The sequence below is a fragment of the Lissotriton helveticus genome, chromosome 7 (genome assembly GCF_964261635.1).
Source record: "Lissotriton helveticus chromosome 7, aLisHel1.1, whole genome shotgun sequence".
NCBI lineage: Eukaryota > Metazoa > Chordata > Amphibia > Caudata > Salamandridae > Lissotriton > Lissotriton helveticus.
In genome coordinates, this window is record NC_136068.1 from 17,550,978 (window position 1) to 17,576,539 (window position 25,562).

General features: G+C 44.8%; 1 protein-coding gene across 3 annotated transcripts in view; it reads right to left on the bottom strand.

Annotated features, from left to right (window-relative positions):
- Positions 1 to 7,630: 7,630 nt before the first annotated feature.
- LOC144767942 (cell adhesion molecule CEACAM16-like) overlaps positions 7,631 to 25,562 on the bottom strand; it is a 240,727-nt gene continuing 222,795 nt past the window's right edge. For 2 of the 3 annotated variants that reach the window (XM_078651285.1, XM_078651286.1), the window contains 2 exons: positions 18,667 to 18,698; positions 7,631 to 8,068 (listed from right to left, as the gene is read on the bottom strand). In XM_078651285.1, coding sequence (XP_078507411.1) covers positions 7,989 to 8,068; positions 18,667 to 18,698 — 112 coding nt within the window. In that variant the 3' untranslated portion in view covers positions 7,631 to 7,988. The remainder of the gene's footprint in view (positions 8,069 to 18,666; positions 18,699 to 25,562) is intronic. The other variant, XM_078651287.1, reaches the window with a different exon arrangement.

The following is a 25,562-nucleotide window of genomic DNA, read 5'->3' on the forward strand; positions in this document are numbered from 1 at the left end:
TTCGTCCATCTGTAGTGCTGCTTCTAAAACTTCACTTCCTCCGTCAGACAAGGTTGGGGGGAGAATTTCCCTAAGGTAGCTGGCAATACCCTCACTATTTCTTTCCTTTTCGGGAGTATACAAGACAGTGTAGTAATTCCTAAATACTTCTCTAACTAAATCGACCTCTCCCACTAAATTACCCTGTGAATCCCTAATCTCTTTGATGTCTGATGTAGCTAATCTCTGTCTGGTGCGTACAGCCAGAATATGCCCTACTCTTTCGCTCAGTTCATACGCGTTCTCTTTCTTAGTCAGGTAATTCTTTGCAGCTTTCTCGGCAATGCCTTCTATGGCTTCCGCTCTTAGTGCTATAATTCTAAATAAGTATGTTTCTAAAGAGCGATTCTGTAGTATAGCAGAGGTCAATTCTTCTTCCTCTTTTATCAACTTCAGCCTTACTTCCTCCAACCTTGCTCTCTCTTTCTTCTGCCTTGCTAAAACAAAGCTTATGGTCTCCCCCCGTATCCCAGCCTTAAAGGCATCCCACACTACCCCTGGTGGTGCAGTTTCTCTATTGATCTCCCAAAAAAATGTAATCCAGTCCTCCATATGTCCCCTATAGGTAGAATCTTTTAATAAAGCTCTTTCAAATGTCCACTGCGTTCTACTATTTTGTACCTGTCCCATTTTCAAGGTTAATACCAAAGGGCTATGATCTGACACTATCCGAGGTTGCTTCTCTATTTGCGAGCCCTGAATTAGTGAATTAGAGATTAAAAAATAATCTAACCTGACAAAGGTCTTATGTGGGGCTGAAAAAAATGTACTGCCATCTAATTGTGGGTGCAACTTGACCCATGGGTCCACCAAAGAGTTGTGAAAGACCAAATCTACCACAGCCTTATACACTTTCTTTGTCCTCCCCACGTATTTTCCTCCCAGCTGCAAAAAAGAACTATCCGGCACATGGATATTTAAATCCCCGCAACATACAATAGGCTCTGGCCATTGGGCCAATTCAACATCCAGGAATTGCAGGACATCTGGATCATCCTCAGTGGAGCCATAAATTGTGACCAACGTTAAAATTTCCCCTTTAAAGCAGATTTCAAGAATCACCCACCTACCCCATTGATCCTCCTTCTTTCTTCTTACTGCTATGTCTCTATTTCTGCCCAATACTGCAACTCCTCTTGTTTTTGTCCCTTGTCTAGTATTAGCTAAAACTTTAAACCCCAGCTGTTCCAATAGATATGATCTTGTTCCTTCTATGTGTCTCTTGTAGACATACCAAGTCCAACTTTAAAGATTTTAACAATGCCGCAACTCTCACTCTCTTATTAACCTCATTAAGCCCGCAAATATTAATAGAAGCAATTTTACATGTCATCATAATACCACAAACTTCTTATGTGAAAACCGACTGTTTTTGTGTACCATATATCTCTAAACCTACACCCTGTGACAATGTGCTGAATCAAACAATAAATATCAAAGATTTGTACCTTTCCCCCCCTCGACTCCCTACCCTCCCCTCCCAGCCCCACCCTCCCCCCCTTACTGGCAAATAGGTCAGAATGACCTATGTGTGGCCGCTTATGAATTGCGCCAATCGCATCCCCCCTCAGCCTACATAATCACAAACTGAAATACTCCCTGAACTCAACCATTTACATCAAACAGTTCTACACATCAGTTTCAATCCACCATGTGCAACATTTTAACCCCCTTTCCTGTTTCTAAGTTCTTCGAGAAACTGCTGAGCCTTAATTTCTGAATTAAACATTCTTATTTTCCCTTTTGTTACCACTTTTAGTTTAGCAGGGAAGAGTAGGTACGCTTCTGACCCTAATGACTGTAACGGTGCGATCAGTTGCCTGAGCCTCCATCTTCTCTCTACCGTTACATGACAGAAATCAGGCCTAGCGAAGAATGTAATACCTTCAAATGTTCTCTTGCTATCAGGTCTTTCTTTGGCAATAATTTCCTCCCTTAGCAAGAAATTACCCACATTTACTAGGATCGCTCTGGGAAAGGAGCCCTGCCCATCCTTTCTTGCCCCCTGCTTCACTGTGAATGGATATCTGTGTGCCCGTTGAATCTATTTCTCCCATTGCCATTCTGACTCAGGAAACGCCCCCTTCAACATATTCACTACAAATCGTCTCGTATCCTGCCCTTCAATCCCCTCTGCCACACCCAGGAGTCTAATGTTATTTCTTCGCTGTCGATTCTCAAAATCTTCCAGTTTCCATTGGAAATCTTCTGAGAGTTTTTCCTGGTCGGTCTTGAAGGTCTTGAAGCTCCCCGCGTCGTCTTCTAGCTTGCCATTTCGTTCTTCCACTTCAGTTACCCTTTCTGCCAGTTCATCATATAGTTTATTCATTTTCCTCATTGTGTTCTGGATCTTTTTGGCATCTTGCCTTGCTCTCCGGCTTTCAGCCCTAGCCTCCGTTTGCATTTGTTTAAGGGTATTAAACTAAAGCTCCACAGGGATCTGTTGTGTTGAGCCCCTGGCGGTATTTCCGAGTTGTTGCCATCCTCTCCCCGGTACGACTGTGAGGTTGCCGAGTAGTCCCAGACTAACCTTCTTTGAGTCCCCTCCATTCCCCCAGAGAGCTGTCTGGTTAATTTTAGTGATTTCCTTTTCTGGATAGTGTCTTTATCCGTGTCTTTATCCGTGCTAGCCTCAGAGCCGGAAGTCCCCTCTGAGCTCCCCACACTTGTTTGCTCTAGCTCAGATTCCTCGTTAAGGGAATAGAAACAATCTCCCTCAGCAGACCCTCCTTCAGCCTTTTCCGCTCCTTCTCCCACTCCGTCCTTACTAATGAGGCTAAGGGTACTACCCCATGTATTAGGAGTTTCCCCCCCCCCCTTTGCTGAATTCATCTCCTCTTCTACCATCATATCAGCACCAGGCACCCATCATATCAGCATTCCCAAATTCAAATTCTACCTGACCCGAGTCCCCACCAGTTTTGTCTCTGCATCTCACCGTGGAAGTAGGATTGAGCTCCCTGTCTTCTATCCGTTCTGCCTGTTTTGCCTGTTCTGCCAGACCTGTAGCTGAGACCTCCGCGGGTGACTCAGGCTCGTGCTCATGTTCCAGATCGGATCTGCGGTGTTGCCTAGCAACCTCAGACTCTGCGTCCACAGCGTCCTCGAGAACGCCCTCCCGGAGATCTTGGTTTCCGCCGTCTTTGCCACCACCGCTGATGCCGCTGTCTCGTCTGCCTCTGCTGCCTCTGCTGCCTGCCGTATCCTCGATGTGCTGTGGGACTAATTTCGGCGAGAAAGCCTCTGTTACGGTAGGCTGACGCAATGTCGTCTCTTTTCCCTTCGGCTTCTCGCTGTTTCTTCCCGCTTTACTTGTTACCGACGCCCGTAGTGCTGCGGGAGTATCTTGCACATTAGAGGCCGCTTTGGCCTTTTGCTCAGTTTTCTTTTTTCCCCCTGCTGGGACTCCCGTCTTCGGAATAGCGCCAAGATTCCGTGGGGGTCTGTTCGTATCCTAAGTGCCTGCAGTCACTGCTCCCGGCATCGTTTTTTCCTTTTCCCTTTCTTGCTTCGTGATCCGTGCGGGCATTTTAATCACTTGTGCCTGCGGTTTCTTCTTGAGTCCAAACGCGCTCATCAGGACCCTAGCTCCTCTCTTGAACCAAATTATAGACAGCAAACACCTCTCAGTATAATTTATGGCGTATTCGTGGGTCCTTACACCAATTAGGCCTAGCAGCTTATAACCAGCATTCAATGTCCATTCAGGAACCATTCAAGGGTATTCAGCATCTCAAAATCATGCGTCTAAAATCCTTAAGGCTGGAGAGGGGATGAATGCGACTGCTCACCGCAATCCCGCGTCGGCCATCCTGCCTTTTTCTTTCATTGTTTTCTATGGTTTATTTTCATTCTGCAGAAAAGATGTAATTATGGCTTTATTAGCCTATAGGTTATGGTTGGGCTGCATATTATTAGTGTATACATGTATATGTGTATAATTTGTTTGGTACTATGTACTATTATTATATATTTACACATATATATATTTTGTTATATGTTCCGGGTTCCCGCTCATAGGCGGAGATTATTCAGTGCTCATGACAATTAATGAGTATCCCCTGGAAGAGAAATAGCCTCAAGGAAAACCTAGGGCTATCTAGGTATTTTTCGTAAATTTCCTGCTGAGGCAATTGGTGTCTGATCAAGCCCGACCTAACTTTCCAAAAACATACAATGGGATTTCTTCTTTTGTTAAGCTGGATTTTGCCCATGGAACTGCGGAGAGGCACTGGCGGCTATGACAGTTAATATCTCCCTTTCAGAAAATAGGGGCAGAGGCCTATGTCCAGAACCCATCCAGGCTTAAAATTAAATATATATAAAGGAACCTCTCGTACCTTTCTCTCTAAGATTCAAGCACAAGGCTTCCTCGATGAAATAACAAGGAAAGAAAAAGGAGGGAAAGCCTCTAAGTGAACAGGGTTTAATCTCTAGAGCTATAAGAGGTTATGTTAGGAAAATAATGATGGGCAGTTGCTAATGATATTGTATTTTTTATATCAAGGGGGATGGTGGGGCAGTTTCTCAGACGCATGTCGTTCAGGCTATGCTTGCCCACGTTTTTGGGAGATGGGGGGGGCGTGGGCTATGGTGAAGATTATGGACTTTGCCCCAAAAAATAAACCTAGTGAGGAATTGGGGTCCTATTGGCCAATAACCCTTATAAATGGGGATGTGAAAATCTATTCTAAAACCCTGGCTTCGCGTCTGTCTCAGGTTATACACAAAGTTGTCTCCCCGAGACAACATGGCTTTATTCCGGGGTGGGGCACCATAGAACACATCAGAAAGATCATTACCCTGTTTGATCATTACCGTGTTTGATGTGAGGCAAGTGTTAGGAGCCCTCATGGCTTAAATCTTTTTAGACTCAGAAAAAGCCTTTGATAGGGTCTCATGGTAGTTTCTATGGGCCTCTATGCACAGGAAAGGGATAGGAGATGAGTTAATTGGTGCAGTAAAAGCTTTGTATAAAGAACCCGAGGCCAGAGAACTTGTAAATGGGGAACTGACAAAGGCATTTAAAATAAGGCATAGGACAATGGTTTTTGTTTGCAACTCTGGTTCTGCAACCATCCAACCTCACTTCCTCCTGCATCTTTTTATTGGACCGAAAAATTGTAGTTAACATAGGTTCTGTTCACCGCTGTTGTTCAGATGCAGATTTTCAAAACTCCTATATACACACTTTATCAATCCTAATGCCGGCGAACCTCCAAGAACAGTTTTATAAAACATGCTTTGAGCTATACTACACCCTGTATCGGATTGCCAAAGGGGGGGAGTGGGAGGGAGTGTACTGTCCGCGGTGTGCGGTTTACAAGGCAGACCTAATGCATATGTTTTCCACTTGTAATGAGCTTGGTCCACTTATAAAAGAAATAGAGGCATTCTTACAGAAGTTGCTACTACAAGTGAATGTAACCCACTGTTAATTATGCTTGGTAGATCTATTTTGGAAAGGAAAGAAGGACGGGGTTTTATTTGCATTGCAATGGCAGTATACATAATTTGTATAGACTTAGCATGGCATGATGCTACTCCCCATGCCTTTCATCAATAGCTAGCTCACCTGTTGAGCACGTATAATCTTGGGAAAGCTATATATAAACAGCGGGGGTTTAAGGTTAAAAAGAAAAGGTCAGAAATTTGGCAATATTTTACCAATTGGAGGAAACAGCTCAATGGGTAATTTCATACATGCCATGAGAACGGCCTCTATCACTTTGTATGGCAGTATTGAGAACCCTTTAACATAATAATTAAGTCATAGATATCTCATGTATGCACTTTACATTTTTTGCACTTTATTAATGGGTTTAAAAAAAAGATAACAATGTATGCACAGGCAATTAATGGATGGTTGATGACTAAGGTATTACAGGATTTGGCTCTGAAGGTCATTTGCTTCGATTGCACTTTGACAACTTGGAGTTGCTGCTATAAATTGCACCTTAAGTTAATGGAATCATCAAATGAAATGTGTTTGAAGATTTTGTATCTTATAAGGGAAATGTATTTTATCTATACTCCATGATATTGTATGAGTAACAAACTAGAGATATATAATATGGCAGCATTTAGATTCCTTTTCATAATACCTAAAGGTATAGAGACTCCATGTATGCATTTTAAAATCTTTGCACTTTATTAATGGACTGTTAAAAAGAAGATAACAATGTATGCACTTGCACTTGATGGATGATGGTAAACTAAGGTATTATCAGATAGGCTTGATAGCCATTAGTGCTGACTGCACCCTGACAATTTGAAGTGGCCGCTAAAAATTGCATCTCAAGTTAATTGCCTTATGAATTGAAATGTGTTTAAGGATTTTGTATTATATGAGGGAAATGCATTTATTTATACTCTTGATATTATATGAGTAAGAAACTAGAGAAGTATAATTAAACCCACGTGGAAGATTTTTTGGGAAAACAGCGGGAACAGTGAGGGGGGTGAAGGCACAGGGATTTATTTAAAAAATGTGGGAGGGAGAGAGAAACTGTTTGTTTTTCTTTTTTCTCACACATTGCAAATATAGAAGAAACAAAATACTTCCTCGACACTATGTCTTCCCAATATAACCTACACAAAGGCTGACATAGTTCCACACTTCTGGAGGACTTATATACATTCTATACGAGCCCTTATGTCACAAAAGTGATTTCAGCCAGTCCTGTGTATTCTCTTATAGAACTAAGTTTAAAGGAAAAGATATAACCTATGACATGACATGGCAAAATTAATAGCTATGTTACAGCATTATTGCCCTTTGTAAAGATGCCAATTGTCTGATGTGAATGATCTTCTGGGTTGTGTTTCACAACCAGATAACACACAGTCATAGAGAGTTGAAGCCTTATAGAGTGACTTCAGGAAGGTCATATTGTTCACAGAAGGGTCACACAATAAAGAAAAGAAGGATATCAAATGATACGAATAAGTAGTGGGCTGAGATAATGCCTTGAAATATGGACATCATTGGTTTGAACCTCAGAGTGGATAACTCAGCCTTTCAAATTTCTCATGTTGATGAAATGAGTGCCACTGAGTGGGAGGATGACACCCATTATTTTAGCACCTAGAGACAGCTTGGTTGTTGGCACATGCAATGTTATAATCATTTCTGATGTGTGATGTCCCAAACCCGAATAGAAATATGAGGGCCCGTTTTGCAGCTGTGCCAAGTATAAACCAATTTGCCCCATTATCAAGTCTGTACCATTAATGGCCAGACAATGTTCCCATTTTAAAACTTAATTTTTCCACTTAGGCCTGTTGTGCTTGTGTTAGTGATTCACAAAAAGTGCAAGAGATGTACTCACAGTATTGCAGCAACATTTGGAATGTGAGTGGTCCTTATGACCCCACTGCGCTAGTTGGTGCCATGGCCACCTTTAAAAATCCCAGGCCTGCTAGGGCATATTCTTGAAATACTTAATAAAATGTGTGCCTAGTGCTTTAGCACCACACCATGCCCTCTGTGCTGTCTCTTTGTGTTTGTCTGGGACATCTGTGGGTCTTGAATTAGGAACACTCAAATGGGATTTCAAGAAAAAACTATGCTTTTATAGACTTGCACAAATTAGACTTTCAGCAGAGTGACTTTAATTTTTAAAGCTCCAAGTGCACAAGAATCATAGATGAGGTCATTAAACAGTCCTGGTTCCTTCGCCAGCAGCCCTTTGCATTCTGGTATTTGCAGTTTCATATTTTCTGCTATAGGCGTGGACTTTGAAACCCAGGCATGCAAAGTACACTGCGCCAAAAATCCAGGACTGTCTGAAGGGTCTACATTTGACATGTAGCCAATTGGCAGGTATGAGTCTGGGACCAGGATGACAGAGGGATGATGACTCTCAACTAATGTAATCTGCGGAATTCACTTGTCAATAACGTGGGGCCAGTATAAATACTTCTGGATTGCATGTCGGGGTGCAAACTCAGCAGACAGTTGTACGTTCTGTACACATCAATGGTGAAGCCTCGTCTGTAGTATTGGGCCAAGTCATGCAGGTCACATCTAAAAGAAATAATGCAAAATTATCAACAGGCCAGTCGGAGACATATTAAGACACCTTCATACATGGGGACAAAAACGTGCAAGGAAACAGGCCTTCCCATCCATACACTCAGGATCTGTAACTACATCCCTGTATCCATCAGGAGCCCTACAACAATGCTCCAAGTTAGGAAGGAGCTGAAGATGCGTGTCTTTAAAGAACACTACATCACAATGGTCACAAATCCACCTCACATCGCAGAACACAGGTCCTTCCACCCAGATTCACTTTCTGGTTGGATCTCTGCCTTTGATCCTGTACTGCAATCCACTGCCTTTCAACTATGTATGCACTTTACAAATACCATCAATGTAAATACGATGGCACAAGGCTCAAGCATCAAGTCTTGCCTGTGGAGGCTTCATATTCTTGCATAGTCCGAGGCAGGTTATGTGTGGAGAGGCATGAATGAGAAACAGCAGAAGCTGTACACAGTGCAGTTGGCAAGCATTCCACTTGGATGCTAAGCCAGTGCCTGGACATTTAATGTAATTTCCATTGAAATCAATGGGCACTCCATGACGAGATGAGCTCATCATCAGCATGCAAGTGGTTAAGTGGTGGAACCCGCCGACAATTATAGGCAAGAGACTGGTAGCTGGTGATGCTCTGAAACAGCATTCACTCTGATGGAAATAGTAATGAAATACCCCAGTAGAGATAACAAGGATTGGAAAAGATGCATTAAAATGGATATGGACTAATGCCAGTCAGTTGTGCTGAGTAAGCACAGCTAACTTTGGAAACTGTTTTGGGTAGAAAGGGGGCAGGGACTCTGAGATGAGGTTGACCCTGTGGCTATTATTTCTGGTCACATGTAATGTTTCTGTGCTATGTCATCTAGAAGGCAGAAGGCGGGGGTCCTTGCGTCTTGCAGTAGGAGAGAAAAGGGTGGATCGGCTCTTCAGGCCGGAGTTAAAATGCAGAAAGGGCCAGACTAGCCACTCTGGCATTTCCTTTGTGGGCTGCAAGCTAAGGATGCTTAATTTAAGCCGGTGGCTGCAAGCAGGACAGAAGTGCATTCCGTTTCAGAGACTTGGTACATGGTTTAAACCATCAGACTGTAAAACCGAACAAGAGAGAGAAAGGCATGAAGGGGTGTGGGCAGAAGGAGGCAGGGAAATATGGAAAATAGTGAAAAGGGAGAAAGAAAATATCAGAAAGAATCTGCAAGAGTGAAATAATATGGAGGGAGAGCATGTTGGCAGATGAAAGAGCCAGGAGCTGAAATCAAGAGTAGACTGCCTTGTTATTCAACAACCTTGGCATTCCGTTAATGATACATGCGAGCTTCTGTTAAAAAGAAAAAAAAGATTGGGTGGGTCACCTGCAATTACTCTTTTACAAATTAAGCTTACTGCCTCCCCAACAGTGCCCCCATTGGTTCCTTCATCTCTCAGCCTCCTGTAGTTTGGGCCATCTGAATGTTTTTGAGGTGTTTTTAGTTTTCAGTGTGGTGTTAAAGGCAGCGGATATGATGACCAAGCTGCTGTTACCAATAATAATGGAATGTCAGCAGAGGATTCCACAGGCTGCAGATTATACAGGGTGGGTATGCAGTTCCCTCAGTCGCCCACTCTCTTGGTCACTTCCCCTAGAAAGTGATCAGAAAGGCCTCAAACACATACAGGGCAATGTCAAATAACAGGTCTGAAAGCTGAAAATGGGAAAATACTACTTTTTTATTGGAATCACTCATTTTCTTTTGGCCAAGTGTATTGCTATCACTCTTTCTCATGGCACTAGTCTTCCTGTATATATGTATTTATGTATGTATGTGGTATTTCTTTAGAAAGAACCCAGCCAAAAGGCAGTGGAGCACTGTACTGGATCAAACACCAGCTCAAAGTCAACCAGTGGTGGTCGAGTTAGCTGTTTTTTGGGCTATTAATGCTTTATTATGTGGTGCTCTTTAAAGCAGTGGTTATTCAATGTGTAAAATGTCCACCTGCAGGGGTTCCACCTTTCATACAAAACACAGTTTGTGCACCATTTTCCTTAGATTTTTAAGTCTGTGAACTTTCACTAGCTGCCTATTCGGTACTCACTTCCCTCTATATTTTGAGAGCCAGGCCCTGGCAGTGTAGTGGGTGAATAGAGGCTTGAGATTCCCTGCACCAGGTCTGAGCCTTCAAGCATCATGAAGACAACCTTCAGCGAGATAGGAACGTCAAACACTCATTGGATCTGCTTTTAGGTAGATAGCTGAGCCCAAAACCTTCTTGCCAGAGATGCTTAGGGATATTGGAATTATCAGGCACCGTTTATTGGGCGTGCAGCCTCACACAATGGGAGATTTGTATAGGGTCACTGGAAAGCTCACAAAGTTGTTCACGTCCCCCTTGAAATTTAATGTCTCCTATGCCCCTGCAAAGCAGGCACCCTTGCACTATGTCGCGAGGGTGCCTGTGTTGCTGCTAGGGAGCACACAGTGCACCAGCGCATCTTAGTCGATATGGCACATTTCGGCCCTCTACACGGGAGGCAGCACAGCAACTTGTCTTGCTGCGTTGCTCTGCGTCAAATCTTCGTAATTCTGGCCCAGGGCATCTAGTACAAGCAAGCAAACAATTTATATCTGTGTAATAACATAATATTTCTGAACATTTTCATAAAATTACATAACATGCAAAACAGAGTGTCAGGGGGTGGCTGTGAAAAGACAGTAGATTGAGACGAGCGTTCAGCTTCGTAGTGATCGATTCAGATATCATAACAACCTCTGTCATCTCTGAGGCAGAGCCCTGGGACAAGACTGGAAGCTGGTGGTTTGCTGGAGGAGGGGAGAGGTGCTGGGTGGAGTTTCAATACTACCCAAGCAGTGAGGAGCCACTGAAGTGTTGCATTCACTTCCTATAACACTGACATGGCTGGGGGCCGAAGACAGCACCTCGACCCGCAGGTGAGGTTGACCTGTACCCCAGAGGCAGGGAGGTGTCACAGTGCTATGAATGCCCTGCCAGCCTCAGGCTAGAGCAGGCCCGGTGGACTCCGTCACTCTGAGGCGACCACAGGTGAAGTCTGCACCACCACGGATAGGTGAGGTCCTCCTGTACCCCAGAGCCCGGGAGTTCCCACAGTGCAAAAAAAGCCTCCCCAGCCCTGGTGGCCTGTCACTCTGAGGCCAGCACAGGTCACACCCACAGCGGCTGCTGAGGTTTATCTCATTAATGGACCTAAAATGAATGATTAATTCATGGGAGAGTGAAAGTCTTACACTGTTCACACAGATCATTAACCAATCTTTGGAGAAGGTTAAAGCAGAAATAACGTACACACATGCATAGAAGGGGGTGGGGGCGAATTAAAAAGCACCTTTGGCCATGTTGTCAGTGGTCTGCCTACTTGGAAGCGGTGGTGTGCATGGTGCCCCCTCGTCTTGCATGCCGCCTGCTGTGAATGCCCCCAGGAAAAAATAATATTTAAAAGTTAAAGTGCAATGCCGCAGTGCTTAAAACAAGCATGACACAGCCGTGAAAGTGAAACTAATACCCCGCGTGGCCGTTAAACTGGAGCAGACGATGGCGGGGAAGTCTGAATTGCGGGGGGCGGGGGAGCAGCTTGGGAGGCATTCCATTGAAGTCTGGTGCGAGGCTGATGGGTTTGACGTGCACGGGGGCGGGGGAGCAGCTTGGGAGGCATTCCATTGAAGTCTGGTGTGAGGCTGATGGGTTTGACGTGCACGCGCGTCTCACACGACTGGATAACATGAACTGCACGTAATCCGTGCTTGGTCAAGAGTTTGTTTCGCCTACTATATACTCCTACATACTCGCCTATTAATCCCTGAGGGATATAATAGGCGAGACCTAAACAATAGTTGATGGACAGAATGCAGAACAATGTCATACATTCACCCCAGTACAGAGATCTGGGCCTAAATCCATTGTTTTTTTGCTCAACACACCACCCCAGTTCAGACATGGCCATATGCAAATCTGCCTTGACCCTGTGCCTCATGGGAACAGTCCAGCCCGAACTGTCCATCAACTGTTGTTTTTGCATGTCACCCCGAGTGATAAGGGTATGATCAGACGTGAGTCCCGGGCTCTCCACACCACTGGAGTCAAGCTATCCTGGCTGATGACGGCTGATAGCCAGAAACCGGTCATAGGATGCTTGATTCCGATCCAGGGAAGGCATGGCTTGACAGTTTGGCCTGGACTGTTCCCATGAGGCACAGGCTCAAGGCTGATTTGCATATGGCCATGTCTGAACGTCTGAACTGGGGTGGTGTGGAGTGCAAAAAAAGATGTACTTAGGCCTAGTTCTCCGTACTGGGGTGAATGTATGACATTGTTCTGCATTCTGTCCCTCAACTGTTGTTTTTGCATTTGTCACCCCGAGTGGGACGGGTATGCTCAGACGTGAGTCCCGTGCTCTCCATGCCACTGGAGTCCAGCTATCCTGGCTGAAGACGGCTGATAGCCAGAAACCGGTCCTAGGATGCTTGATTCCGGTCCAGGGAAGACATGGCTTGGCAGTTTGGGCTGGACTGTTCCCATGAGGCACAGGGTCAAGGCTGATTTGCATATGGCCATGTCTGAACTTAGGGGGTGGTGTGGTGAGCAAAAAAAAGATGGATTTAGGCCTAGATCTCTGTACTGGGGTGAATGTATAACATTGTTCTGCATTCTGTCCATCAACTGTTGTTTTTGCATTTGTCACCCCGAGTGGGACGGGTATGCTCAGACGTGAGTCCCGTGCTCTCCACGCCACTGGAGTCACGCTATCCTGGCTGAAGACGGCTGATAGCCATAAACTGGTCATAGGATTCTTGATTCCGGTCCAGGGAAGACATGGCTTGGCAGTTCCGACTGGAATGTTCCCATGAGGCACAGGGTCAAGGCTGATTTGCATATGGCCATGTCTGAATTGGGGTGGTGTTGTGAGCAAAAAAACGATGGATTTAGGCCCAGATCTCTGTACTGGGGTGAATGTATGACATTGTTCTGCATTCTGTCCCTCAACTGTTGTTTTTGCGAGGGTCTACGTCATAGCTCACTCCAGGCCTATACATATCATAGTACCATTGCATCTACATCAAAGCTCACTCACGCTACATATACACACCAGACCTCACTCCCATCCAAACCTATCTCACTCCGAGCTATGCATGTACCACATACCTCACTCTTACCCAAGTGGTATCTCACTCCGAGCTATGTATGTACCTCATACTGCATTCTCGTCCAGGACCTGGCTCATTCTGAGTTATGTATGTACCTTATAACTTGCTCTCGTCCAGGTCTATCCCACTCCAAGCTATCTATGTACCTCATACCTCACTCTCGTCCAGGTTCTATCTCATTCTGAGTTATGTATGTACCTCATAACTCGCTCTCGTTGACTATCCCACTTCGAGCTATGTATGTACCTCATATACCTCACTCTCGTCTAGGATCTATCTCGCTCCCAGCTGCCAATTGAGTCAGTACTCGCTCCTAGGTCACAGTTCGCTCCAGGTCGAATCTATGTCACTGTTTGCTCGCAGGGCTGATCTATGTCACCGGTTGTTCCCAGGACTGACCTAGGTCCCATATTGCTCCTTGGTCTGATATATGTCACCACTCGCTCCCAGGTCTGATCTATATCACTGCACGCTCCTGGTTCTAATCTATGTCACTGCTCGCTCCCAGGTCTGATCTATATCACTGCACGCTCCTGGTTCTAATCTATGTCACGGCTCGCTCCCAGGTCTGATCTATTTCACTGCTCGCTCCCAGGTCTGATCTATGTCACCGCTCTCTCCCAGGTCTGATCTATTTCACAGCTCGCTCCCTGGTCTGCTCTATGTCACTGCTCACTCCCAGGTGTGATCTATGTCACCGCTCGCTCCCCGGACTGATCTAAGTCACCGCTCGCTCCCAGGTCTGATCTATGTCACTGCTCGCTCCCTGGTCTGCTCTATGTCACTGCTCACTCCCAGGTGTGATCTATGTCACCGCTCGCTCCCTGGTCGGCTCTATGTCACTGCTCACTCCCAGGTGTGATCTATGTCACCGCTCGCTCCCAGATCTGATCTATGTCACTGCTCGCTCCCAGGTCTGCTCAATGTCACCGCTCACTCCCAGGTCTGATCTATGTCACTGGTCGCTCCCAGGTCTGCTCTATGTCATCGCTCGCTCCCAGGTCTGATCTATGTCACTGCTCGCTCCCAGGTCTGATCTATGTCACTGCTTGTTCCCAGGTCTGATCTATTTCACTGCTCGCTCCCTGGTCTGATCTATGTCACCGCTCACTCCCAGGTCTGATCTATGTCACCTCTCGCTCCCAGGTCTGATCTATGTCACCGCTTGCTCCCAGGTGTGATCCATGTCACCTCTCGCTCCCAGGTGTGATCCATGTCACCTCTCGCTCCCAGGTGTGATCCATGTCACCTCTCGCTCCCAGGTCTGATCTATGTCACCGCTTGCTTCCAGGTCTGATCCATGTCACCTCTCGCTCCCAGGTGTGATCCATGTCACCTCTCGCTTCCAGGTCTGATCTATATCACCGCTTGCTTCCAGGTGTGATCCATGTCACCTCTCGCTTCCAGGTCTGATCCATGTCACCTCTCGCTCCCAGCAGCCTCATTTCATAAGTTAGACATTCTCTCTACAGTGCAGTTAGTTTATTCCTACTTTTCTTCCTTCTTGGTTCTAGGCAGGTTTTCTGTCCATTGTTAAAGATTGGCACGAGGAAGAGAAGAAAGCCTGATTTTTGGTGAGTGTTGTCACTGTTGTTAAATGAAGGCACAAAGTTGTTAGATCGGTTTTGGAGCCTGAATCTAGAACACAGTGAATGGATCTTTTAACAGGGAGTAGAAAATAGAGGAGTTTAGAAAGAGGTCAGGAGCAGCATATTGTACAGCTGAGCCTCAAATGGTTAATGGTCTACATAGTAGTACATACCTAAGGACCTATTTACAAGCCCCTTGTGCTGATGGTATGTCACCTTTTCCCATATAAAGAGTGAAACACCAGCAGCACAAGGGGCTTGTACATAAGCCCCCTAGAGCCTTTCAGCAGCTCTACCCCACAAGTCTTGGGTAACACACTTCTGTTTCTGAATTACACAGGACCAGTTGTGAGACAATGCAGCAGGTTTGAGATAAATTGCTGTCCTGTGGTAGTCATACACCCCCTCCAGCCTTCCATGATCCTTGCAGGGGGCTTCCCACTACCTTACATTCAATGACATTGTCAATTTTATGCACTAAAGTTCCCTCAAGCTGAACCACTGCAACCTCTTCTGCTTTGGTTTCATGATTTCATGACCATTCAGCAGCAATGCAAGACCTGATGTCCCACAGATTTTCCTAGTAATACTCAATACATTTGTTAAATTTTTCAGAATTAACAGGAAGCACAATCACAGCCCTGTTGGATCTCTAGACCTCCCTCTAGTCTTGTCCATCTCTTGGGTAACCTGTAAGCTAACGTTGCTCCTAGGGAACTGCAGCATACAGCATCCTGCACAGCTGCAGCGCAACAAGGCCAGACGCACACTCTGAGGCGCTAAGCTACCGTCCCAACCCAGCCATCAATAATTAATACTTTAGTATAAAATTTTAGACCTCCTTTAAGTCTAGAAATAATGGTACTATGCACTAGGCTATACAATACAAGGAAGATGTAAGTTAGCCTTTCACACAATCAAGCGTGGCACCAGGATGCAGTGTCCCAATCTATAAATGTCACATCTCACATCCGGCTTCACTTGCCCCAATTTCTGGAGTCCATTAGTTTCCATCAAGTCCACACTGACAGGTGCAGAGGCACTAAAAACCATTTCCTTGCCCCCCACACCCTCACCCTTCCCATCACTTTAACTAAATTCCTATCCTTAGTACAAGCTATAGCCTCACCGTGCCACTCCAGGTGCAGGATTTATATAATTGTGTCTTGATAAGACCTTGCATTGCAGCATAATTAGTTTCATATGTTGATTCTTGTATATAAGGAAATGACATCCAATCAAAAATAGCAATTCTCCAGATATAAACACATGGGGGCTGATAGAATTGCATGGGCCATGGAGACTTCTGAAGCCAAACACCACGGCGTAAGGGGTTGAAAGAAATACCAGCAGAACATACGCACAGACTGTACCCCAGTACAGCACGTGGGCACACAGGGTTAACGTTAGCCGTTCAAACGCGACCAATTATAAACATGGACCCCCGTGGTTCATCCATGAATGCATAATGAAGGTTTTGAATATACCATGAGGGCCCCCTGTGGACTCATTACCGCCTGACTTCAGAATAGACAGTTTTTGGGGGGGATACTGACTTTACTGGAGTTCCTCGCTTGGGCACAAAACTGACCAATCTCTACTGAATCTCCACCGCAGGCTACAGAGGGAAGAGGGGACACGTGTGAATTCACCGCTTCCACTTCATTCACCTCTCAGGCATTGATGATAGAGAGTTTTTATAGTTAAATGATTTGAACACAAGAATATTAACATGCAACACACAAATGTATTTACCGTGCATTATTGATGTTTATCTGGCATAGGCCGTATTTTAACATGGCCATTAGGCTGTCATATTTTTTCTGTCCATGTATTTTCTTTATTTTTATTTCAGGGGAAAAGCTGTATCAGCAACTTTGAAGATTATAACATCTGTTTCTTCTTTTCCACGTAAATGTTTATTTTACGCACTCATTATAGCATATGTTAAAAAGCAGCGTTTTGAGCCACATGTATCTTATTATGTTGCAGATAACTGGAGTCCGAAGGACATTTAGAAAGCCATCACTGTGCTTATGGTTGTGTAACTGATAACAATGAATTATCTTTTTGTCCCTGAAACCACATTGGTTCCCCTCCTGGAAGTCATCTGTAGGGGCCCGATTCACCAAACTAACTTAAGACAACATCCTAAACTTACTACTTTTGGTATTCACAGAAGGCATTTAGTAGTAGTAAAGTAGGATTTTGTCTTAATTTTGTCTAAAGACAAACTTAAGACAAACTTAAGACAGACTTAAGACAGACTTAAGTTAGGATTTTGTCTTAAGTTTGTCTTAAGACAAACTTAAGACAAACTTAAGACAGACTTAAGACAGACTTAAGTTAGGATTTTGTCTTAAGTTTGTCTTAAGACAAACTTAAGACAAACTTAAGACAAACTTAAGACAGACTTAAGACAGACTTAAGTTAGGATTTTGTCTTAAGTTTGTCGTAAGTCTGTCTTAAGTCTGTCTTCAGTTTGTCTTAAGAATCGGCCCCTATGTGTAGCAAAATTGTACAAAAAACTGATTTAAACGCCTGCAGTGTAGACACAAGATCAGATGCTCTTGTTCTTTGCCAGAAGAAGCTTTGCCCAACTCTTAGAGGGAATTCATTCTCTTTCCTATTACTTATGATGCCATTTCATTCTTGTGAGAAGAAGTTTTACCTGTCTTTCAAATGCTCTCATGCTGACACCTTCATTCTGATTTCTCCCCAGTTCCCTGACCTTCTGCTAGCTTAGCAGTGCAGGGCATTCTCCTCAGGTAAAAGTTTTTTTCTCTGCTTTATTTGAGACAACTTTATAATTGTTTGTCTTTGCATTTATGATTTTGCATTGCTTTGAAATATATTGACTAATGCATTTATGTACTAGCTATTGAATTTCAGCTAACTTGATGATTTGAATTTGTAACTTTGCTAATCTTTTAATAAACCTTCAAAGTTTGCAAATCTAATACTCTCTGTCCTTTATGTGGAGCCTAATGTGCATCACGTTATTGCACTGTACCGATTGTGAGGACTATAGTCGCTCGGAACTAAAGATTAATAGGAGAGCTCATTCTATACCCAAGTTTGCACCAAGATTTACACAGTGCAAAGCACTTTATCACTGACCACAAGAGAAAAGCACGGCATGAGCAGAGGAATGAGCAGCGCAGATAAGCAACTGCCATTGGCAATTAGCGTCGCCCCACTGCTTTCCATGAGTGTAAGGAAAATAAAATGATAGTACTCAATGTTATTATCATTTCATTTTTTCCTGTTACGGGCATGGCAGCTTTGCCAGGCGGGGCGGGCTGCTCTGCTGACAGTTCAGGGGAGGTAAGGAGTGGTATTCACTCCCTAAGTGCGCATGAATGTTTGACTGGCCGTCTCAGGCCGGCCAAACATTCATGAGCACTTAGCATATTCTCCTGCATTGCAGCCTGGGTGGAAAACATGCCCAGGCTCCCAGCCCCCATCTGAGCACCGAACCACGGCCATCATACCAATCACAATGCTGCATTGCAGCGTTGTGATTGGCTCAGGGGAGGCTGGGTGCGTCCTGATTTATTCCACCCAGAGGAAAAACGCGACGAGGAGGACGCGTGAGGAGGACCCAGCGAGGAGGTACGTTTCAATGTTATTTTTTATTTACCCCCTCCCGCCTTCCAGCCCCACCATCCCCTGTCCATGCCAGCCACCACTGCCATTTACTCAGTGTAAAAGTGCGTGTGAAAGGGTGAGCATGATAGAGTGAACAACTGAGTTTGAGTGTGTGTGTAGTGGTGGGGGAAGGTTTTGATATATCTACAGTGACAGAACCATGCAATAGTTCACAAATATGTCTTACCCGATTGGCCTTTGGACTGGCGGAATATTCTTCTGAAAAGAAAGATTAACAAGAATTTACCAACATAAATAGTCACTTGGACACAAAATGTACATATTTTCATACAGCATACCGTTTGTGAGACACATTTACAGGATGTGACATTTCAGAGTAAAAATATGATGAAATAATATTTGAAGTGTAAAAGCAGCATAAGAGAATGCTGAAAGTAGAGGAGGGACTGGGACATAATTCTGCACAGGTGTGAAGTCACACTGGTCCACATATAAAATCTGGACCTACTGGCGTAACATCATAGGAGTACAAAATGGTATCATATAGTCGTTTCCTTCACTCACAGACAAGGTCCTAATTGGGGACTCAACTGGTTGGCTGCTACCTCAGTTTAAACCCGCCAACCCTCCCCCTTGCCCCTAGCCTCTTCCAGTCTCCTCCACCAAAGCCATGACAACACCCAAGCCAGGAGCTCAGCGTCCATGTATCCGTTACCTAAGAGTAGTGGGGAGCCGTATCATGATCAGCCCAGTGCCTGTTTTGCTGCACTCGAGGTGTATAAAGCTTAAAGACACCTCCAAATTAATGCCTAACTTTAATCAAATCAAGTCAGAAGCAGCGAGCAGAGATTGCAACTCCGTCCCAGACATGCTGTCTAAACTCATTGCATTAAGGAGAAATTTAGAGTTATGTGTGTGAACTTTATACACACATGACGCAAAAAAAAGCGCTCAACTCATCTCTATAGAGGTCACGTAGTCGCACAGAGTCGAGGTACAAGCATGCTCTGGCCCGCTCAGTTCCCCTAAGCGCTATCCTACGGCTGAAAGCTGACTAGAACTTGGGGCCCCTCGGTATATATGGCTTGGTAAATATCTGTGTCATGTCTAGCATGGTCCTAGCTACACTGTCCAAACACCGTCATTTATGGGCGTGGTGGGTCTTCAGCGTTTGGGTGGAGAAGGAATATGGAGCCAGATCTCACTCTGCCCCTGTCAGATCACTCCAGCTCCTAGACCGGTGGTGACAATCGGAGTCAGAGGAGTAGCTGTGCATGATCCTCCTCACAGGTCCAGTCTAGAGTCTAATGCACTACATGAAAACAAGTTACTGACCTGCAACTTTGGTTCCCCAGTATTGGTACTTTCATAGATTCCCATGCTTTGTATCATTCCCCCGTCGTCGGAATGGGAGCCTCGGTAAATAGAAAATACCATAGCAGTAGGTACAAAAGAGAAAGGCCTAGGCCTCATCTCATTTTGTAGCATATCCACCTCTTTTTGTAAAAGAGACCAAAAAATTGCAACAACCAATCAGAGTAGCCTCAACCAATACAACCCTCCTGAGAGAGCCTCAGAGCCTCAGATTTTCATAGCCGGTGTGTAATAGTAATCACATTTGCTGAAGGCTGACCTTTCCATGGGGAGGCGGATGGGCGCATGGGAATCTATGAAAGGACCAATACTGGGAAACCAAAGTTACAGGTAAGTAACTTGTTTATTTGCCCCAGTATTGGACTTTCATAGATTCCCATGCTTTGTATCAGAGTAGCTAGCAGTAAGCAACAAATGCACATTTTGTTACATGCATATCAGCACATCACAGTATAAGTATTATCATAGATAGTCAAAACATTTTGAAACAATAGATAGGCAATATTATCAGATACAAAATGTGCAATAAAGGAAGGAGGAATAGAAGGGAAAGCTCACCGCTCACTGGAATAGATTCATCAGGACTGCTTGTCCGACTGCTGTCTCACTCCTTGTGGAAGAGTCCAAACAGTAGTGTTTCGTGAATGAATGGGCACTGCTCCATGTAGCTGCCCTACAAATGTCCTTGATAGGGACACCAGAGAACAGAGCCGTAGATGATGACACTGATCTCGTAGAATGAGCTTTGATCCACCCCTCAGCGGCTTCCCTGAAGTTTGATGACAGAAATGAATTGTGCTGGCAATCCAACGTGATATCCCCTGCTTCGACAGGGGTAAGCCTTTCCTTGGAGCGCTAAAAGCGACAAAAAGTTGCGAAGTCTTCCTGAAATCCTTTGTGCGTTGGAGATAACATTTCAGGCACCTTGGTCATCCAAAGTGTGGAGAGATCTTTCTGCCAGAGTCGAAGGTGAAGGAAAAAAAGACATTAGAACAACAGGTTCATTCAAGTGAAAATCCGAAGGGACTTTTGGAATAAATTTCGGATTTGTTCTCAAAATTAAAGAGTAATTCTTGAACTGTAAGAAAGGATCAAAAATCATGAGAGCTTGAAGTTCTCCAACCCTCCTGGCCAATGTTATCGCCAGAAGAAATGACACCTTCCATGACAAAAATGTAATCTCCGCTTTATGAATAGGTTCAAAAGGAGCCCTCAAGAGATGGGCGAGGACCAGGTTGAGTTGCCATAATGGAGGAGGAGGTTTAACCAGAGGAAAAGCCCTGAATAGACCTTTCAGGAATTGTTTGATTACTCTTGCGGACCAGAGAGAAGGGCCAGAGGCTGTTCGTCTGAACCTAGAGATCGCTGCCAGATGCACCTTGATGGAAGAGTGTTGACGATCTGACCTGGCCAAAGACAAAATGTACGGTAAGATCTTATGAGGAGCTGAAGTGAATGGATGAAGATTTTCTTTGTGGCACAATGCACAAAAACGCTTCCATTTTGCTCGATAGGTTCTATTCGTACTTGGGGGCCGAGCCTGAGCTAAAATTTCTTTGCAATCCCGAGGGATATCTAAAGATCTGAACTCCCGGTGCTCAGGAGCCAAGCTGTCAAGTGCAGGGAACTCGGGTCCGGATGCATTACTTGGCCCTGGGACATCGTCAACAAGGTTGGACTGGGACGTAGGTGAATTTGTTGATCCTGAGACAGAAGGAGGAGCTCTGTGTACCAAAATTGGCGGGCCAAGCTGGAGCTATTAAAATCATTGTCCAGGGTTCCGACTTGAGTTTCCTTAGTATTTTGGGAATCTGGGGAATTGGAGGACAGGCGTAAACAAATGCGCCTGACCAGGCTTTCGAAAGAGCATTGCCCAATGATCTTTGATGGTTATACCTGCTTCCATAGAATTGGCATTTCTTGTTTTCTGGAGTCGCGAACAGGTCTATAAGAGGAGTGCCCCAACGAGAGAATATTCCTTCGAGAGTTCTCTGATCCAGTTCCCATTCCCAGAGACCGACCTTAGTCAGACCAATTAATCGGCTTCCGTATTGAGGGAACCCAGAAGATGTTCCGCTGAGAGAGATATCTGATGACGAATAGCCCATTCCCAGATCACCTGAGCTTCCTTTGCAAGGAGTTTGGATCTTGTTCCGCCTTGCTTATTTACATAATGTATGGCCATAGTGTTGTCCGTACGGACCAGGACTGTGGAATTCCGAATTTTTGGAAGAAAAGACTGCAAAGCCAGCCGGATTGCCCGTAGCTTCAGAAGGTTAATATGGGAGGTGCGTAACTCTTGAGACCAGTGGTCGCTTACTTGCAGATCCTGTAATACCGCCCTCAGCCCTCTAGAGAGGCGTCTGTGGTCAGAACTAACGGAGAGGGAGGAATCGTGAAAGAGAGACCTTTCGCAATATTTTCTTTTGTAGTCCACCACCTGATTGTCTTTCTCATGATAGGAGTGATCTTTATCCTGTCGTCGAACGATCCCTCTGCCTGACGCCATTGCAAGTCTAGTTGCTCTTGCAGGGGGCGCATGTGAAGCCTGCAGTGCGGAATTAAGGCAATGCAAGATGACATAGATCCTAGAAGGGATTTGTATTGACGGACTGAAAGAGTTTGTTTCCTTTGCAATCGGTTGGCAGAAAGAATCAGTCTGTTCTGTCTCTCTTATGAAGGGAAAGCTTTGAGATGAGTTGTATCCAGAATGGCACCAAGAAACCTTGCCGACCTGGATGGAAGAAGGACAGACTTGCTTTTGTTGAGACCCAGACCCAAGTGATTGAAGAGTTGAATACAATCTTCGACTGCCCTTGTGGCTGCTTGAGAAGATGGAGCCTTTATCAGCCAATCGTCCAGGTAGGGAAACACCTGCAGAGACTACCTTCTGAGGAATGCTGCTACTGTGGCCAATACCTTTGTAAATATTCGCGCAGCGGATCGTAGTACGAAAGGCAGGACCTTGAACTGAAAGTTGCTCTTGGCTACTGTGAAGCGAATATATCTTCTGTGGGCCGAATGAATGAGAACATGAAAGTATGCGTCCTCGAGATCTAGAGTTGACATATAATCGCCAGGATTTAGGAGACGCAATATATCCTGGAGAGAAACCATCCGAAATGAGAGTTTTATGAGATAGGTGTTGAGCTCCCTCACGTCTAGAATTGGGCGCCACTTTTCTTTTGTCTTGCGAACCAGGAAAAACCTGGAATAGAAGCTACTGTCGACTGTCCCGTCGACGGAGCTGTAACTGAAACCAGATGCACCTTAGATGTCGTCGTTGACGACGTACCTGAAGACTTCGTCATCGACGGACGTTTTTTTCTATCTGATTTCCCCTCCTGAGAGACAGATGCTGGTTTCTTGAAAATTTTCTTCTTTTCAGCTGAGGGAGAAGCAACAGAAGGAATCTGAAGTACCTTCATTGATGTTTGCGCCTCAGCAACTTGTCCCGGCCTCTCCTTTACACCTCGGTGAGGAGATTTCTTGGGACTTGGCCTTTCAGACCTATCAGAGGTCTTTTGGGAGGCCTTAACAGGGGGTTCAGATGAAGTTGAAGGGGAAGACCTACTCCTCTTCCTGGATCTTCTGGAAGACGCAGCTGAGGAAGAATCCTCACTGTCAGATGATAGAATCTCCTTACGAGACTTCATTTTCTGTAGCCAGGTTAATAGATGTCCTTCCTTGTCTCTCAAGGTCTTTGTGGAGAAAGTCCTGCAGATCTAACAATCTCTGGCTTTATGATTAGGGTACAAGCAGTATATACAGTCTTTATGCTTGTCCTCTATGTACAGCCTTTCCTTTGAACAGGTTGCACAGGCTTTAAATAAAGCCGTCTTTTCCTTATCAGACATAGTAGAGTTGAAGAATGAAGAGAAAAATCCAATCTGAAGAGAAAACTGAGCAGAGCTCAGTGGGGACTCCCTTAGCACAATGTGCGGTATAAAATCTGATGCTCTGAGGCCCTCTCAGGAGGGTTCTATGGGGTGAGGCTACTCTGATTGGTTGTTGCAATTTTTTGGTCTCTTTTACAAAAAGAGGTGGATATGCTACAAAATTAGATGAGGCCTAGGCCTGTCTTTCTCTTTTGTACCTACTGCTATGGTATTTTCTATTTACCGAGGCTCCCATTCCGACGACGGGGGAATGATACAAAGCATGGGAATCTATGAAAGCCCAATACTGGGGCAAACTTAGACTCAGAGGTTTTTGGCTGCTATCCCAAACCCACGCTATCCTGGTTACTAATTGATGTGGATCAAAGTAGCACTCATGTGTCTGAAGGATTAGTTACTTACCTGTAATCCTAGTTCTCATCCAGGGGTATACTCATCAATGCCCATGTGCGGGATCCCGGAGCATTTAGAAAATACATATATATATACATATATATGCATATGTGAAAACATATACATGCAGCCTAAAATGTTTCCAACATGGCAAAAATGCTGAAATTACATAGGTTTGCATTGTAGTACCTATACCTTCCCAACCCATAAGGAAAAAGAGGAAGCAGTAAACAAATTGCAATACAACAATGCTTTATTACCATAGAGAACGCTTGTAATTGCAGGCATTTGCCAGGAGCCTGCAGTAGAGTACTAAGAAACAAAGAAAAATTGACACTTTGCCTTTAAGGCATTAGAGTTGGGGTACCGTGCCTTTAAGACCTGCAGGAGACCCCTTGCTCCCATGATGCACCACAAGTGGCAGTTAGGTCAGTTCTTTTTGGAGGTGCAAAAGCACCTGTGTAGATCCGCAATCAATATACAATAACTTCCAAGTAATGCTCGTCCGGGGAGGTGGGTGGGTATCTTATGACTTTGATGAGTATACTCCTTGATGAGAACTAGGATTACAGGTAAATAACTACCGTATTTTCTGGCGTATAAGACTACTTTTTAACCCTTGAAAATCTTTTCAAAAGTTGGGGGTAGTCTTATACGCCGGGGTCATTTTATAAGCAAGCGAATATAGCCCAAACCCTATATTTTAAAAGGAAAAGTAGGGGGTCGTCTTATACGCCCAGTCGTCTTATACGCCAGAAAATACGGGTAATCCTTCTCAGCCAGGGGATACTCATCAATAGTCACAATCTATGAATAGAGTAGCAAGCCCATACCCAAAGTCTCGCGGACGAGCAACAAAGTATACATAACATGAATCAACATCACATTCAAATTACAGCTATGCAAATAAATTCCTCAAAGATGTCTGTCCCACCTGGGCATCGGCCTGGGCATCTGAATCTAGGCAGTAATGGAGTGTAAATGTATGTAATGAGCGCCATGTAGCCGCCTTGCAAATCTCAGAGATAGGAATGTTGCAAAGGAGAGCTGTGGTAGAAGCTTTCCCTCTAGTGGAGTGCGCATGCGGTCTGCCCTGCAAAGCCTTGTTAGCTAATTGGTAGGACAAAGCTATACAGGAGACGATCCCTCTAGAAATAGACCTTTTTGAAGCAGCCAGCCTGGTATTATTCGAGCCATAATTGACAAAGAGCCGGTCAGACTTCCTAAGCGGAAGGGTTTTAGCAAGGTAAAACTTAAATACCCTCCGTAGGTCTAGGGAATGTAAAGATCTCTGCTAGGGAGTGGTTGGCTGAGGGAAGAACGAAGGCAGTGTGATAGTCTGATTAATGTGGAAATCCGAGACCACCTTGGGCAGGAAGCTCGGGTGAGTGCGGAGCACCACTCTATTAGCATGGAAAACAGTGTAAGGCTCCTTGCAGCACAGGGCCTGAATCTC